Genomic DNA, 16,282 nt, shown 5'->3' on the forward strand with positions numbered 1-16,282 from the left:
CCGCCAACCAACGGTCGCTGCCCCACACCCGCCTTCTCGCTCGTTTCCATGGCGATCCGACGCTCAGCACCAGGATCCCCCCCCCCCCTCACCATCGCCGAACAGGGCATGCGCCATTGCTGCTCTGTGAGACCCAGCACCACACACATGATGCACCTACTCAAGATTTGTTTGTGAGTGAGGCTGCTAAATTTAAAAAAGAATAATTTTACTTCAGTGCGCCTGTCCCCTGCCAGTGTTAGGGTGTGGGGCTGAGGGGGTGGGGTGGAAGTTGCCATTTTGATAAGAGATGTCAAATTGACCTAACGACCTCATGCTTGGCAAACAGATCAAGAATGAGGAGATTTGAAAGTAATTGGCAAAAGCAACCTGAGAAAAATCTTTTAGGCGCAGCGGAGTGCGCCTTGAAAGTACAGTCAGTGGAGGGAGGTTCAATTGAGGCAATTGAATTGTTATCTGAAAAGGAATGATGTGCAAGGACAGTGGCACCCGGTGAATTGTTCGTTCAGACGGCTGGTACAGAAATGATGGGCCGAGTAGCCTCCTTCTGTGATTCCCATATAAAGGCAGAAAGAACTTCCGTTTGTACACAACACTTTTCTTAGCTTTATGATGTCCCAAGTACACCAGAACTCATTAATAATTTCTGAACTGTCTGCCAGTTTGTGCACAGCAAACTCCCACAAACCAGCAATAAATAAATGACCAGTCAATCTGAAGAACAAAGAACACGACAGCACAGGAACAGGCCCTTCGGCCCACCAAGTCTGTGCCGATACAGATGCCTCTCTAATACTTTCTTGCTTCTACGTGGTCCATATCCCTCTATTCCCTGTCTATTTATGTATCTATCCAGATGCCTCTTAACTGTTGTTATAGAATCTGCTTCCACCACCTCCTCCGGCAGCGCGTTCCAGGCATTCACCACTCTCTGTGTGAAAAACTTGCCCTTACATCTCTTTTAAACTTTCCCCCTCTCACTCCCAACCTATGCCCTCGAGTAATTGACTCTTCAACCCTGGGAAAAAGATTCTGACTATCCACTCAATCCAAGCCTGTCATAATCTTGTAATCCTCTATCAGGTCCCCCCCTCATCCTCTGCCACTCCAATGAAAACAATCCATGTTTATTCAACCTTTCTTCATGGTCCATATCCTCCAAACCAGGCAACATCCTGGTAAATCTCTCCTGCACCCTTTCCAATGAATCAACATGCTTCCGGTAGTTTGGCAACCAGAACTGTACACAATACTCCAAATGTGGCCTAATCAGCTGCAACATGATTTTCCAATTCCTATACTCAACGTTCTGACCGATGAAGGCCAGCATGCCTTACGCTATCTTCACCACCTTGTCCACCCGAGTTGCCACTTTCAGGGAACTGTGGATCTGCACACCTAGGTCCCTCTGTACGCTAATATTTCTAAGGGCTCTACTATTTACTGCATACTTTCCTTCTGCGGTAGACCTTCCAAATCGCATTACCTCACATCTGCTTCGATGCTATTGATTCAACAAGAAATGTTGGCCAGGAAACCAGGACAACATCTCCCAACCTGTTCTTCCTTGAATGGCGTGATGGGATCTTATACCTTCACCAGAACAGGCCTCAAATTAACATCTCGGGTGCTTCAGTACTGTTCTGGAGAATCAACCGAGATTACGTGCTTAAGTCTCTGGATTGGAGCTTGAGCACAGTAAGAAGTCTCACAACACCAGGTTAAAGTCCAACAGGTTTATTTGGTAGCACAAGCCACAAATAAAGCTACCAAATAAACCTATTGGACTTTAACCTGGTGTTGCGAGACTTCTTACTGTGCTTACCCCAGTCCAACGCCGGCATCTCCATATCTTGGAGTTTGAGCCCATGGTCTCAACGCAAACAGCTTCAGTGAGTTGGGATCGTTCTCCAAAAGACTTAATGGGCACAGTATCTGAAGTATGTATCATAGAATATTCTTACTTATAATTTATACTGCAGTTTTTATGAGTATGGAAGGTAGACGTTACCCTTTAAGAGAAATGTCTGGTGATCTCAAAACAGTGAAGCTCTGTGCACGCGTTGCACACCTAAACAGTTACTGCATTTAGGTGTAGGTTCATATATCAGTTAAATCTGGCTCTGGCAAGCTTCCCATGTCCTGCTTCCAAACCATTTCAGCATGAATTGGGGTTTTCAGTGAAGAAAGTCATTTAGGTCATGTTTTTATAGAATCAATCCTCTACAGAATCTCACATTCACAGATTCAGTCTCAGGTCTGTGCTGAGTTGGTTGATCGAGGAAGGCACTAATAACTGGCTTCAGTATTGAGGAAGGGGGGGAATTGAAAAGGACTTCTGCCGAGCAAATCTGACAGGAGATTTGAGTATGGATGCTGGGTGAAGGTTAGCTTTTCAGTTTGATAGCAAAAGCCGACACATGGGATGGTCACCTGGGCAAGTACTGCCTGTGGTCTTGTACGATTGGCACCTCCTCCTCCTCTGCCTCATCGTCCATTTATCTCACTCAGTCTAATTCAACCACTCACAATATCCAGCGAATGGAATGTAAGTCACATTGGCAGCTGAGTATAACAAGCGAAATTCCACTTTTATAATATCCAAATCTGCCATTGTTCTTTGGGGAACTTTGAGTATTCTTCTGTACTGGCTCAACAACTGAATGAACCACACTGTTTGATTCGGATGGGATTCTGGCTGTTTTACAGCTACTTCAGGGGATCGAATTCCATGATTCTGTCCGCATTTTCTGTGAATGAGTGGCCTTGCTCATGAGTGGTCACTTTTTATGTTACCTGGTTGGGTCTGCACAAAATGAACGTGGTTAGTAGCAGATAAAGGCCAGGGTCTGGGAGAGAAAATATCAGATGAAACCCTTTGCTTGTGAATGGAGTTTCACTGTGGGTTAGACACTGGCTTTTTCCTTCTGGGATCTTGGTTCCAATCAAACTCAACAAGAAAGTCTCCTCTTTTTAAAGATCCTGGATGAAATGAGCTTGGACAGTTTCAATCCAAAACCATGCTTAATTTGACTCTAATTTCCAATCTGACTGTCAGTCGTGGATCTGAGTCAAAAGTTTGAGAGCTCAAAACACGCTCCAAAGATTTAATCACGTAATCCAATTGTACAGTGCTGTACCGTCTGATGTGCCATCCCTTGGATGAGACAATAAATGGAGGCCCCATCTGCCCTCACAGCTGGATCAACATTCCACTGCACTACACTTTGAAATTAGTCACAACTGTACGTGCATTTGATTCTCAGAGTCAATTTAAAACAGCTTTCATTTATATGGTGTCCTTAACATGGTAAAAGATCCCTTGGTGCATCATGGGAGCATTGATATCAAGCCACGTAAGGGAGGGGTATTAGAACAGAAGACAGGCTTGTAAAAAGGATTAGGTTAGGTTTTAAGAAGCATCTTAAATGAGGAGAGAGAAGGTTAAAAGAAGACCATCCAGAGCTTAGAGCCTGATTGCTAAAGGCTTGCTCACCAATGGTAGAGCATAGAACATAGAACAGTACAGCACAGAACAGGCCCTTCGGCCCACGATGTTGTGCCGAGCTTTATCTGAAACCAAGAGCAAGCTATCCCACTCCCTATCATCCTGGTGTGCTCTATGTGCCTATCCAATAACCGCTTAAATGTTCCTAAAGTGTCTGACTCCACTATCACTGCAGGCAGTCCATTCCACACCCCAACCACTCTCTGCGTAAAGAACCTACCTCTGATATCCTTCCTATATCTCCCACCACGAACCCTATAGTTATGCCCCCTTGTTATAGCCCCATCCACCCGAGGAAATAGTCTTTGAACGTTCACTCTATCTATCCCCTTCATCATTTTATAAACCTCTATTAAGTCTCCCCTCAGCCTCCTCCGCTCCAGAGAGAACAGCCCCAGTTCCCTCAACCTTTCCTCATAAGACCTACCCTCCAAACCAGGCAGCATCCTGGTAAATCTCCTCTGTACTCTTTCCAGCGCTTCCACGTCCTTCTTATAGCAATGAATGAATGTTCAGGAGGCTAGAATTGGAGAAGTGTCTTCCCATATTCATACATGAACATAGACATTTGAGGATGGGACTATTATTTGAATATACTGAATATCACAGCTGAAGTAACTTCTTTCCTTCCCAACACACACAAACACTTTCCAGTAATTAGGCACACAAAGCTGGCTGATTTATTTTTCTCTTGAGCCAAGGAGTACGGAAGCCAATCAAAGCACCTAACCATGACTTAAACTCAGCTAGCTCAGCATAGACTGGAACAAATGTAGGATCTTTGGCTCCTAATGACTCAGTAACAAATAACAATGCGCATTTACCCAAGAAATTATCAATGATAACGGAAGAGCTCGAATGTGAATGGCACCTTTTACAATCTCTGGGTGCCCCCAAGTACTTCACTGGCCATTAAGTGCTTCTGAAATGTAAATGGTGCCTCTGCCAGGATAGCATTTGAACAGGTTTATTTGGTAGCAAATACCATAAGCTTTCGGAGCACTGCTCTTTCGTCAGATGGAGTGGAAATGTGCTCTCAAACAGTGCAAACAGACACAAAATCAAGTTGCAGAATACTGATTAGAATGCGAATCCTACAACCAGCCAGGTCTTAAAGGTACAGACAATGTGGGTGGAGGGAACATTAAACACAGGTAAAGAGATGTGTATTGTCTCCAGACAGAACAGCTAGTGAGATTCTGCAAGCCCAGGCATGTCCCGAGGCATGGTACATTGGGGAAACCATGCAGACACTACGACAACGGATGAATGAACACCGCTCGACAATCACCAGGCAAGACTGTTCTCTTCCTGTGGGGGAGCACTTCAGCAGTCACGGGCATTCAACCTTGAATCTTCAGGTAAGCGTTCTCCAAGGCGGCCTTCACGACACACGACAGCGCAGAGTCGCTGAGCAGAAACTGATAGCCAAGTTCCGCACACATGAGGACGGCCTAAACCGGGATGTTGGATTTATGTCACATTATCAGTAACCCCCACAGCTTGCCTCCTGGGCTTGCAGAATCTCACCAGCTGTTCTGTCTGGAGACAATACACATCTCTTTAACCTGTGTTTAATGTTCCCTCCACCCACATTGTCTGTACCTTTAAGACCTGGCTGGCTGTAGGATTCGCATTCTAATCAGTATTCTGCAACTTGATTTTGTGTCTGTTGGAACTGTTTGAGAGCACATTTCCACTCCATCTGACGAAGGAGCAGTGCTCCGAAAGCTTATGGTATTTGCTACCAAATAAACCTGTTGGACTTTAACCTGGTGTTGTAAGACTTCTTACTGTGCTTACCCCAGTCCAACGCCGGCATCTCCACATCAGGATAGCATTCGCTCATACTGTGCTGAAGTGTGCCCCTGGGTCATCTGCTAAAGTCCTTGCAGTGAAGCTAAAGCCTTAACCTTCTAACAGGGAGGTGAGGGTGCTTCCGCTCAGACAAGGTTGACATGTAATGAATGATACTTTCTGCTATCAAATTAGCATAGGTTAGTCAGTACAGACCTTGATATGGTCACTCCTGACAAGACAAATGCATTTGCCAATCTTCCATAAGTTTGCATTAATGGTATTTGCCTAACAGGTGCACACTTTAATGGAGCAGGACATGGGTGAAAATTCTTTCACACAGAGAGCTCCCTTTCATCCGTCACTTGATCAACTCCAGAACTACCTCCCAGCAATGTGCACATTGTTTCAATTGAATGCAGCTGCTTGAATCACTTAGCAAGTCCCAAGTACAGCAGATGATAGTCCAGCCCAGTTCCTGCCGCATTGTCCCTTGTTTGAAGCAAGAGTTTCGCTTTAAATCTAGTGACTGTGGGAATAGATGACATTGTATGCACCCATAGTGAAGCGTCTGGAAATTTGGGAAGGAGGGTCACAGGTCCAGTAGGAGAGGGCATCAGGCCTGTGAAGGTGGGGCAAGTCTGGGGAGGCAGTAAGAGGAAGCGGAGCTGGCTGGGAAAAGTGGTAAGGCTTATCTGGAAGGAGACAATTCACATGTGATCCAGAGTTCAATTTTACACACAAAGGCTAATTTATTTCAGCAAGCCTCCAAACAAAGGAACATGTGAAATGCCAGCAGCCCAGCTGGTTTCAATATTCACATACTAGAGTCAATCAATTTGCAATCAGTCATCAACAAGGTCAATTATGGATGGCAATAAATGCCCACATCCCGTGAATGAATAAAAAGAAACAACCCAGGCAAATGGAAACATGGGGTTCCTTTAATATACATGGCCATAAACTAGGAATTAAAACACTTGCACTAGTCTTCACCTTCTACAGGAAGCAGCATTCCTCTCACAGCTTCATTGTAAAACTCAATTAAAGGAACCATTCCATTAGGAAAGGTGGTGGACTATGGTAAGATTTGGGACATTTCAAACTGTTACTGATAAGAGATTGAGTATAGAGCAAAACTGCAAGTTATAGTTCTGACAGAATCTCCTCAATACAATGATTTTTGAAGACAGTGAGAGATCTGGAAAATCATTTGTCGTCCCTTCATCTAATATGACACCTAAAGTCCACCCACTACACCATCCAAATAATTGATAAATGAATCCAGGATTTTGTCTTCCAGCTGGAGGCCAATTCAAATTTATTGGTCAGTGCGTATGCATGAGTCATCCTAAATTTACCATTTACTGCTTTGAACCTATACATCTTTGTCTTAATTTTAAAATTTAGTTCAAGTAATATCCCATTAACTATCCTATGTCCTTTAATATTATCTCTCAAATACCTCCTTTCTAAGGTGAAAGGGCCAAGTTTCTCTAGCATTTACTCATTTCTCAAACCTTTGAAATAAGGGATCAAAGCTCTTCTCTCCAAAGCCTTCAGCGCTTGAATGCCTCCCTTGTGGTCTCAGTGACCAAGGCAAACTCACAGTTTGTTATCAGGTTGAAGAAGGCTATTTGTTTACATTAAGAATTTGCATGCAGTAAATTCCTAAAGATATCCCTTTAAGCCTAACTAGGCCTACAAAGATTCCTAATAATTAAACACTGCTCTTCTAATGTATTTATCTAGTGAGAAACTGAGCCATCCAGCCAATGAATGTCTCTGCCTGTGCCGACATAGCTCATCTCAGCCGAGATGGCAGTAAAAGCCTCACCATTTCTTGGCTAGTGAAGGCAAAACTGGCTAAGGTTTCTGCTCCTAATCATTATCCAATGGTCCAAACTGGAAATGAATGCATATTGATTAAGGGCAGGTTTGGCCTTGGTTATGAACCCTCAGCTTCATTAATAGAATGATATTGTTGCCTTAGTCTGCCAACTCACAGTGTCAAGACCCAAGTGAAAAGTGAGTAAAGAAAGGTAATCGGTGCCCGCAGAACCATTTTCAAACGTAAAGCCTCAAAGAGGAAAGAATAAAGTTAAAATCGGAGGAAGAAAGTTGGGTAAAAATTTCTATTTGTGCACATATACTTTTAATAGGTCAACACCATTGTGTAAACACATTCTCATATATTCATTATTCTTGTACTCACCATTCCTATACCTAAAGATCACATCATATATGTGATATGGGGGCGGCACGGTAGCACAGTGGTTAGCACTGCTGCTTCACAGCTCCAGGGACCTGGGTTCGATTCCTGGCTTGGGTCACTGTCTGTGTGGAGTTTGCACATTCTCCCCATGTCTGCGTGGGTTTCCTCCGGGTGCTCCGGTTTCCTCCCACAGTCCAAAGATGTGCGGGTTAGGTTGATTGGCCATGCTAAAATTGCCCCTTAGTTTCCTGAGATGCGTAGGTTAGAGGGATTAGTGGATAAAATATGTAGGGGTAGGGCCTGGGTGGGATTGTGGTTGGTGCAGACTCGATGGGCCGAATGGCCTCTTTCTGCACTGTAGGGTTTCTATGATTTCTATGATATAGACAAATCAAAAATTACACAATTCATCAATTCAAAATTCACATCCAACAAGTCTCAACGGCCTGGATTTGTTTCTGATATAACTTTGTTGAATCCATCCAGGACCATACTCCAAGGTACCGCTGCAGCCCCCTGTCATAGCTCATGTCCTCATCACATGGAATGTAGCCTGCCGTCACTTTGACCCTACTCTCCAGAACTCCAGTGCAATTGCTTAAATACTCACTTTTAAGGAGGTTCCTCGAACACCTCATGCTCACACCTCCTAAATTATCTGCTAAATTGTCAGCATCATTCTCCACTTGGCGGAACTTCATGTTTATTGTCATCAGAGGAATTATTGAAAACGCAGCCTTATGTTGTTGCTGATTCACAAGGAGCCCTTTCCAACTTTGCCATCTGGCCAGTAACCTGGCAGAAGGGATCACCTGCCCTCTACAGAACCCACTAGATTTACATTGCATTGATTTCAACAGATTGAAAATCAGCTGGCGTGAGTGATCTGCTTTGCCAGGTTTCCTCCATTCGACCAAACTGAAAATGACACCCACTACAGCCAAGCACAGTTACAATTTCCAGAGCCAAGCCTTCATGAGAGAATTATTAAAGCTCAGGTTATTGTAGAAATCTTGCCGTTTTAGACTGTAGAATGATGTTACAATTCGCACATTTCCCAAAGACCATTCGCTTTTTAAAAAATAAATCTTGGCGAACTGTTACCTGTTGCAATTTGTCTCCCAGACAGACCATTTATAAAATGACACAGCACAGAAAGAGACCATTTGGCCCAGCATATCTGTGTCAGTTCTTCTAAAGGGCTGTTCCCTGTTCTTTCATTCAACTCCCTTATGCAAGTTACTATTGAAACTGCTTCCGGCACTTTTTCAGGCAGAAAATCTCAGTCACCTGGATGATTTGGGCTGGGCTGTATGTTCCTAAATGTTGTGGTTTCAACAGCAGGAAGAGTCATAATCCTCCAAATATTGCTTCTTGACAATAAGAATAGTGCCCTTAATGGTATCATATTTTCTCCTTGACTATTTCCTTGTGTAAAATATCTTTTAAAAAACAATTTCAGATAAAGGCTCAAAGTGAAAGCACCTGACTAAAAAGTAATGTTATAAATTGGCAACTAGATGCAACTAAGAAATATAGAAAAAAGTTGCAGCACATGATACTGCTCTCCGTAGCTTCTGGGAGAGTACTTATTTTCCAGGCACATTTCCTACATCTGAAGGGAGACTTTATTATAAAAGTACAGGTCTGGCTGTAAAGTGCTCCGGAGAGCCCCAAGGTCATGAAAGGTGCTGTAATATTGCAAGATCTTTCCAATTGAGCTAACCAGATGGTGGAACAGACCTGAGGGCTTTTCCAATATTCCTACTAATATCAGCTTGATAACAAATTCAAAATTTCAAAAATGGAGTTGTTACAGTGGGGTGCTTTGGAGCTAATGAATGTTGTCATTCCAATTTGTTGTTCCCTTTGAGATTTGGTATTCTTGTGAATTTGTCCTGAAGAGTACAAGACAAAAAGCTTCGACAGATGTCTCTTTTTCTCAGCAATACTCAAGTTCTGTACTACCAAAGCGACTAACGTATGTGTTGGGACAGAGCAGGATCTTTAGTGTAGATCCTGTCCATGCTCTCTGATGTAGGAACTTGTGGGCAAGAAAATCCCTCCCATCAGAGAGACACCTTTCACCCTACTGAATACAAATAGTCATCCCTTGCTTCCACACATGACCTATCATGATGACTCAGCAAATTAAGGCAAATAAACTGTGAAGGACCCAGGTTTGCTTCCTTGACATAACTGGACATAGTACAACTACAGGAAAACTCGGTTAAGGAGGAGAAAATTGTATCCATTTCCGATAATGATTCCAGCAAGCCTTGAGTAGCTTTTTCTTAAATAAACCATTCCTGAGATGAAGACCAGCATTTATTGCCTATCCCCTGATTGCCCTTGAGAAGGTGCTGCTGAGCTGCAGTCCACGCGGTGTCGTACACCCAGAGTGCTTTCTGCAGTGGTTTCATACAATTAAGTGGTTTGCTAGGCCATTTCAGAGGGCAGTTAAGAGTCAAGCACATTGGAGTCACATGTAGGTCAGATCAGGTAAGGATAGCCGATTTCCTGCCCTGAAAGATATCAGTGAGGCTTTTTGACAATCTGGTAATTTCACAATTTAATATTGAGACTAGCTTTTTAATGGCAAATTTAATAATTACTTGAATTTAAATTCTCCCAGCTGACAATGGGATTTGTAAGAGTTTTAACAACACCAGGTTAAAGTCCAACAGGTTTATTTGGTAGCAAATGCCATTAGCTTTCAGAGCACTGCTCCTTCGTCAGATGGAGTGGATATCCACTCCATCTGACGAAGGAGCAGGGCTCCGAAAGCTAATGGCATTTGCTACCAAATAAACCTGTTGGACTTTAACCTGGTGTTGTTAAAACTCTTACTGTGTTTACCCCAGTCCAACGCCGGCATCTCCACAGCATGGGATTTGGCTCCAGAGGATTAGTCCAGTAATATTACCACTATGCCACTGGTCACCTGAGCCAAGTACACTTTGATGTGAGTACAATGTTTGGGCTCTAAGTGAGGATAAGATCTGAATTTGCTGCATAGTCCTTTGCGGTTGATTCACCTACCAGCACGCAGAACAAGGAACCGAGGGATGGCGGATGCCATCTTTGTAAGAAGGGGGCGGGGAAGAACATTGATGCAAAGTTTATTCCCTTAGTAAATTATTGTTTCATATTTTGCAGAGCAAGTATCTTTTACAAATGAATGTTAAAACTTACCATTGAGTTCCTCTTACCATGTCCCTGTTGCAGTATTCCCTTGCCTTCAGTGTCTACTCTTGACAATTCTCATTGTCAATTAGATAAACAGCTTCCATGGTAATAATATGGCCTTTTAATGATTTCTTCATGTTTGCATGACAACATCTGATGTAAGGCTGCAATGGACACCTCCCCGGGGTGAGAGTGCTTATTGCTTAGGCTCATGTACTCTTTCATTTTACCTGGGGGCAGTAATCAAGGCTTTGCTAGTGTTGAGGGACTGAGGCACCCTTGAGATACATTCTTACTTTGCTACCCTCGTAAGAATTTTATTGCCTTTTTTGCACCTTACACCTGGGGAGCAATGAGCATTTCAAACTGTGCTTTTCTTCTTTTCTGGTCTCGGAGAGTATTTAAAATGAGCTGAATGAAGCTGATTGAGGCTTCACTATTTGAATGTTATGTTCATATTTCACTAATTAATATTTGAAAGTGGAGCCTTTACACTTCAAGATTATATCTTTGTCTGCACTTTTCTTAATCTTTGTACTTTCCAGTGTAAAGACATTAGCATGATAAATATCGCAGGTAAGTAAGATGTAGATTTATTTTCCAAAAAAAGAGATTTTAGTTTCTCTCCAGGAAGTTCTGACTCCCACTGCAGTCTGGTTCCACAGCTGTCAACAATTCTGCTATCTCACCCAAGTAAATTATTTTTCAAGTCTGACGCTGTTGTCATCTGATATTTACACACCTATTTGTTCCTTTAATCATTCTTCTGAAGTGGACATTGCTGGGCTTATATTGCCGAACCTTAGAGGGCCCTGGTGGGCCACTTTGGAGGTCATTTAAGAGTAAACCGTTTTGCCGTGGGTCTGGAGACACATACAGGCCAGACCGGGTAAGGGCGACAGATTTCCTTCTCCAGGGGACATTGGTGAACCAATTAGAGTTTTAATGACAAGTGAACCGTTCATGACTAGTTTCCAGATTCTCAAGCTGCTGTGCTTGGGGTGGAACTCATGTTCTCTAGGTTATTAGTCCAGGAATGCTAGACCAGTAACAAAACAACTGCAGCACCATTCTCAATCCATTCCTTTATTTTTGTCAACCCAGAGGTACTGAGGCTTACTGCAATCTCCAAGGGTTGGCTGCCTTTGCAGAAGTTAGCTAACTCAACAAATATATCAGAGACCTATTGGCCTCGATTTCTTTGTGCTACCAAATAGTAATGTATTTAGCACATAGACAGCTGTGACTTGACAGCACTCACCTGTGACTTTTATTGTGAAGTTGCTCAGAATCTCATTGGTGCGCCAGAGTCTGCAGGAGTAAATGCCAGAGTCATCGTATGAAACATTGATAATTTTCAGCACTTTCTGTCCTACTTGGGTTCTGTTGTTCGGCAGAATTCTAAGTCCATCTTTTAACCACACCAGAGTCAGTGCGGAACTTTGAGGATTGCAAGACAGATCCAGTGTGTCCCCATTGCCAAGAATGAACTCTTCTAGGATGGTGCGCTGGCTTCCCAAAGACTCTGGAGCTGGGGAGAAAAAGTGACACAGTTTTAGCAGCGGGTTCATTGAAACGTTTAATTTTCACCATTTATTTCTGTTTTTAATCTTTCAAGTATTCCCCCCGCCCCCAGCATCCATCCCGTCTTCAACCAATTGCCTTGTCTCCACAAATGTTGTTCCTGAGGTCAAGAGAGACCTTATTCCACACTGCTTCCCACCTTTGCTTCAAGATGACCTGGCTGACAGCCCCAGAGGTACTGAGGCTGAAACATGTGAGACTAGAATTGGAACTTGGGTGCTAAATCTCTTGTGTTGGGAGATCCCAATGCAGGAATCCATGCCAGATTTACATCCCACAACTGGTACCCCTTCTCTGTAAGGCTTTTATTGTGTTAAATGCAACCCATTTATCATGCAGAATTAGTCAGCAAGAGGGAGCGGCACATGTGTGTGAGGTTTGTCCACGCGCTGTTTCTTGGTTGCGAGCTGGACTTCAATGCCCCTTGACATGCCGCTGACAGAGCTATTTGTATTGGCTGCTGCTTATAGTTTGGCATAGAGGAGACACATTTCTGGAGGTTTTCTAGACATGGTGGTTACTACTAGAGTATCTGCCAGTGAAGGCAACTCTGTGATACAAATGGCCCATTACTGGCAGTGCAAAATTAATGGATCTCCATTCAACCTCCCAGCATATTTCCAGTTTTCTTGCAAATTACACACAAAATGTTTGCCCATAACTACCACATTTATCCAGTCACAATTTATACTTGGTTTTCCTTCCATTCATGCCATAAACAATTATAGTCACACATTGCTGTAAGAGGTTACTCCGGGTAGGGAAGTGGGTGATGTTCGAACAAAAACTTGCATCAAAAAAGCATCGTTAACGCAAAAACATTGCAAGGCATTTAACTGAAGTGACTAAGACCTTGGACAATTTTCTTAAGGAAGGTCTTAAAGGAACAGGAGTTGGTGGCATGGCAGAGAGATTTCGTGAGGGAGTTCAGCCTAGATCCATGGTTCCCAAACTCGGGGTTGTGACCCCAATAGGCCGATCAGAAAGAAGGACAAGAGGCTAGGTTGGATAGACCAGATTGTGAATGGGATCACAGCTCCCTCTCCTCTGAGACTGAGCCTTGCACTGGCACCGCGGCCCAGGTGAAGTCCAACTGTGCCCATACCCTGTTTGTCTCTTTCGGCAAGCTCCTGCTGTGACTACCGAATCTCGAATCTCAGTCCCAGCCATGAAACTGGTGGCGATGCCTCCACTGCTGAACTATGGCCTGTCTGAGCCCAGCACTGTCACCCTTGTGCTGTAGAATGTGCTGGGCTCTATCAGCCACCTCAAGACCCTCAACCCAGGAAGCAATTCTGCTGCTTCCTAGCCAAGGTCCATGAATTGAAAAAGTTCAGATGAAGGAATGGATTGATGATTGATGATTATGAACCAGAGGGGCACCAATATCCTGGGAGGGAAATTTGCTACGGCTCTTCGGGGGGATTTAAACTAATTTGTCAGGGGGATGGGAAAATGAGTTGTAGTCCAGAGGTCAGTGAGTGTAGTGAGGTACTGGGAAGGGTATCATGGTCAAAGGTGGGTAACAGCAGACAAAAAGGTGGGTTGAAGTGTGTATACTTCAATGCAAGGAGCATCCGAAATAAGGTAGGTGAACTTGGAGCGTGGATTGGCACTTGGGACTACGATGTTGTGGCCATTACGGAGACATGGGTAGAACAAGGACAGGAATGGTTGTTGGAAGTTCCGGGGTATAGATGTTTCAGTAAGTGTAGGGTAGCTGGTAAAAGAGGTGGAGGAGTGGCACTGTTAATCAAGGAGAGTGTAATGGCTGCAGAAAGGCATTTTGAAGGGGATCTGCCTACAGAGGTAATATGGGCTGAGGTTAGGAATAGGAAAGGAGCGGTCACGTTGTTAGGAGTTTACTATAGGCCCCCAAATAGTAATAGAGATGTGGAGCAAGAAATTGCTAAGCAGATTATGGATAGGTGTGGAGGTCACAGGGTAGTTGTCATGGGGGACTTTAACCGTCCAAATATTGATTGGAACCTTTATAGGTCGAATAGTTCGGATAGGGCAGTTTTTGTGCAGTGTGTGCAGGAGGGGTTCCTGACACAATATGTGGATAAGCCGACAAGAGGTGGGGCCACATTGGATTTGGTAATGGGAAATGAGCCGGGCCAAGTGTTGGATTTGGTTTGTGGGAGAGCACTTTGGAGATAGTGACCACAATTCGGTGTCTTTTGTTATTGCAATGGAGAGGGAGAGGGCCATACGGCAGGGCATAGTTTACAATTGGGGGAGAGGTAATTATGATGCAATCAGGCGGGAATTAGGAAGCATAGGATGGGAACAAAAATTGTCAGGCAAAGGCACTAATGATAAGTGGAACTTTTTCAAGGAACAAATACTGCGTGTCCTTGATAGGTATGTCCCTGCCAGGCAGAGAGGAAATGGCCGAGTGAGGGAACCATGGTTCACAAAAGAGGTGGAATGTCTTGTCAAGAGGAAGAAGGAAGCGTATGTTAGGTTGAGAAAACAAGGTTCAGTTGGCTCGATGGAGGGTTACAAGTTAGCAAGAAATGAGCTGAAAAAGGGGCTTAGGAGAGCTAGGAGGGGGCATGAGAAGTCCTTGGCGGGTCGGATCAAGGAAAACCCCAAGGCTTTTTACTCTTATGTGAGGAATAAAAGAACGACCAGGGTGAGGCTGGGGCCGGTCAAGGACGGCAGCAGGAATTTGTGCATGGAGTCAGAAGAGATAGGAGAGGTGATGAATGAATACTTTTCTTCGGTGTTCACCAAGGAGAGGGGCCATGTTTTTGAGGAAGAGAAGGTGTCACAGGCTGATAGGCTGGAGGAAGTAGATGTTCGGAGGGAAGATGTACTAGCAATTTTGAATAAACTGAAAGTTGATAAGTCCCCTGGGCCTGATGAAATATATCCTAGGATTCTTTGGGAGGCAAGGGATGAGATAGCAGAGCCTTTGGCATTGATCTTTGCGTCCTCACTGTCCACGGGGGTGGTGCCAGAGGACTGGAGAGTGGTGAATGTGGTTCCTCTGTTTAAGAAAGGGAATAGAAATGACCCTGGTAATTATAGGCTGGTTAGTCTTACTTCGGTGGTCGGTAAGTTGATGGAAAAGGCCCTTAGGGATAGGATTTACGACCATTTAGAAAGATGCAGCTTAATCCGGGATAGTCAGCACGGATTTGTGAAGGGCAAGTCTTGCCTCACAAATTTGATAGAATTTTTTGAGGAGGTAACTAACTGTGTAGATGAAGGTAGTGCAGTTGATGTCATATACATGGATTTTAGTAAGGCGTTTGATAAAGTCCCCCACGGTCGGCTTATGAAGAAAGTAAGGATGTGTGGGATAGAGGGAAGTTTGGCCGATTGGATAGGTAACTGGCTATCTAACAGAAGACAGAGGGTGGTGGTGGATGGAAAATTTTCGGACTGGAAACCGGTTACCAGCGGAGTGCCACAGGGATCAGTGCTTGGTCCTCTGCTATTTGTCATTTTTATAAATGACTTGGAGGAGGGGGCTGAAGGGTGGATCAGTAAATTTGCTGATGACACCAAGATTGGTGGAGTAGTGGATGAGGTGGAGGGCTGTTGTAGGCTGCAAAGAGATATAGATAGGATGCAGAGCTGGGCTGAAAAATGGCAAATGGAGTTTAACCCTGACAAATGCGAGGCGATTCATTTTGGTAGGACAAATTTAAATGTGGATTACAGGATCAAAGGTAGGGTTCTGAAGAATGTGGAGGAACAGAGAGATCTTGGGGTTCATTTCCATAGATCTCTGAAGGTTGCCACTCAAGTGGATAGAGCCGTGAAGAAGGCCTATAGTGTGTTGGCGTTCATTAACAGGGGGTTTGAGTTTAAGAGCCGTGGGGTTATGCTGCAACTGTACAGGACCTTGGTGAGACCACATTTGGAATATTGTGTGCAGTTCTGGTCACCTCAATACAAGAAGGATGTGGAGACACTGGAGAGAGTGCAAAGGAGATTTACCAGGATGCTGCCTGGTTTGGAGGGTAGGTCTT

At 44.0% G+C, this 16,282-nt stretch overlaps 1 protein-coding gene across 9 annotated transcripts in view; it reads right to left on the reverse strand.

Annotated features, from left to right (window-relative positions):
- The window catches only part of fgfr3 (fibroblast growth factor receptor 3), a 177,291-nt gene that overhangs the window by 108,122 nt on the left and 52,887 nt on the right, over positions 1-16,282 (reverse strand). For all 9 annotated transcript variants that reach the window (XM_078223018.1, XM_078223028.1, XM_078222998.1 and 6 more), the window contains exon 3: positions 11,971-12,240. In XM_078223018.1, coding sequence (XP_078079144.1) covers positions 11,971-12,240 — 270 coding nt within the window. The remainder of the gene's footprint in view (positions 1-11,970; positions 12,241-16,282) is intronic.

The sequence above is a fragment of the Mustelus asterias genome, chromosome 1 (genome assembly GCF_964213995.1).
Source record: "Mustelus asterias chromosome 1, sMusAst1.hap1.1, whole genome shotgun sequence".
In the NCBI taxonomy this organism is placed as follows: Eukaryota; Metazoa; Chordata; class Chondrichthyes; order Carcharhiniformes; family Triakidae; genus Mustelus; species Mustelus asterias.